This window comes from Penaeus monodon, chromosome 28 (assembly GCF_015228065.2).
Source record: "Penaeus monodon isolate SGIC_2016 chromosome 28, NSTDA_Pmon_1, whole genome shotgun sequence".
In the NCBI taxonomy this organism is placed as follows: Eukaryota; Metazoa; Arthropoda; class Malacostraca; order Decapoda; family Penaeidae; genus Penaeus; species Penaeus monodon.
Window position 1 is genome coordinate 7,619,462 of NC_051413.1, and position 1,279 is coordinate 7,620,740.

The 1,279-nt window shown below is 41.1% G+C and overlaps 1 protein-coding gene across 2 annotated transcripts in view; it reads left to right on the forward strand.

Moving 5' to 3' along the window:
* LOC119591351 (diacylglycerol kinase theta-like) overlaps positions 1-1,279 on the forward strand; it is an 81,122-nt gene that overhangs the window by 60,954 nt on the left and 18,889 nt on the right. For both annotated transcript variants that reach the window (XM_037940087.1, XM_037940086.1), the window contains one exon: positions 466-665. In XM_037940087.1, the coding sequence (XP_037796015.1) occupies positions 466-665 (200 nt within the window). The remainder of the gene's footprint in view (positions 1-465; positions 666-1,279) is intronic.

Here is a 1,279-nt window from a genome sequence, read left to right on the forward strand (position 1 = left end):
AACAGGATGATGCTCTACGGCATTATATATGTGAAAACTCTTTCAGAAATTATTAGACATATGTGAAATACCTTTTTAAAGAAATATGTTTGGGAATGGAAACACTTTATAATGAAAGGCAATGCAAATACAACATTGAATCAACATTCAACCTCTTTAAGGGATTTGGAAGACAATCTGACGTTCAGCAACGACGAGCACATCATGACAGAAAATAACTAATAATACCATGACAGTATGGTCTTTGGTGTTTGGCTTTAAAATATATATATTTAATTATTTTCAACAAACTTAATCATCGTTGGACTTCATGTTTTAGTGTTCCAAAGAATTCCACATGTTTTGCTTACGTAATTTTCCGGAAGAAGAGAAAAACAGTATCTTCATCGAGCACATACAAGAGAAATGAAAGAAACAGCCAATTAAAAAGATTCTCTCACTGAACTTCCAACTCCTCCTCTGCAGAGAAAAGGACAATGACGAAGGGACCATTCGCGTGTACCCCTCGCGGCTGGGAGCAGCTGTGACTATCGAACACACGGGCATCAACGTGACCTCGAACACCGTCGTCACGGAGGTCATAGGCCAAGCGCTCAAGAAGTTCGGCCTTCCGGAGAGCAAACCACAAGATTACCGACTGGTGGAGGTTATGCTGGACAAAGGAGGTGGGTTGGGGCGGCGAGCATGCAGAATGCAACGCTGCACTAAGAGTTGAAACGCTTCCATTCTATGTTTCTGATCAGGTGGCACCAAATCAAAAATATGAACGAACTGTTGCTTGTCGCTGATTTGCTAAGGAATCGAGTATGAAGAGCCATTGCATGGTTTCTGCCCTGGCTCGCAACAGTCAAGTAACCAAAGTCAGTTAGCAGACTCAGTTCTTCCTCTGAAATACGCCTGTACACAAAATCCCGCTAGGATTGTTTAAGATAATCAGACGTATCAGTAACCCTCTGCACTTATGATCGGCGACAGTAATTGGCATTTTATAACTATTTTACAACGACTATTACAGAATTCTGTGTACAGAGCAATTTCGAAGTAAGAGAAGAGTGTGTTAATGGAGTTTAGTGACTCTGGTGAGATATGGCGAATAACAGAAAGCTCGAGCGTAAGACGCAAATCTTCCCACGCCAGTTATCTGGCGGGTCAGACATTAGTCTCCTTAAGTTTGACTGATGATAGAGTAATGATCTCAGGTAGAAACATCCATTTGCATGTTAAAATGACTGCAAATAGTGGTGCTACATATCTTCGGTAATGCTCATAATTTGCTGTG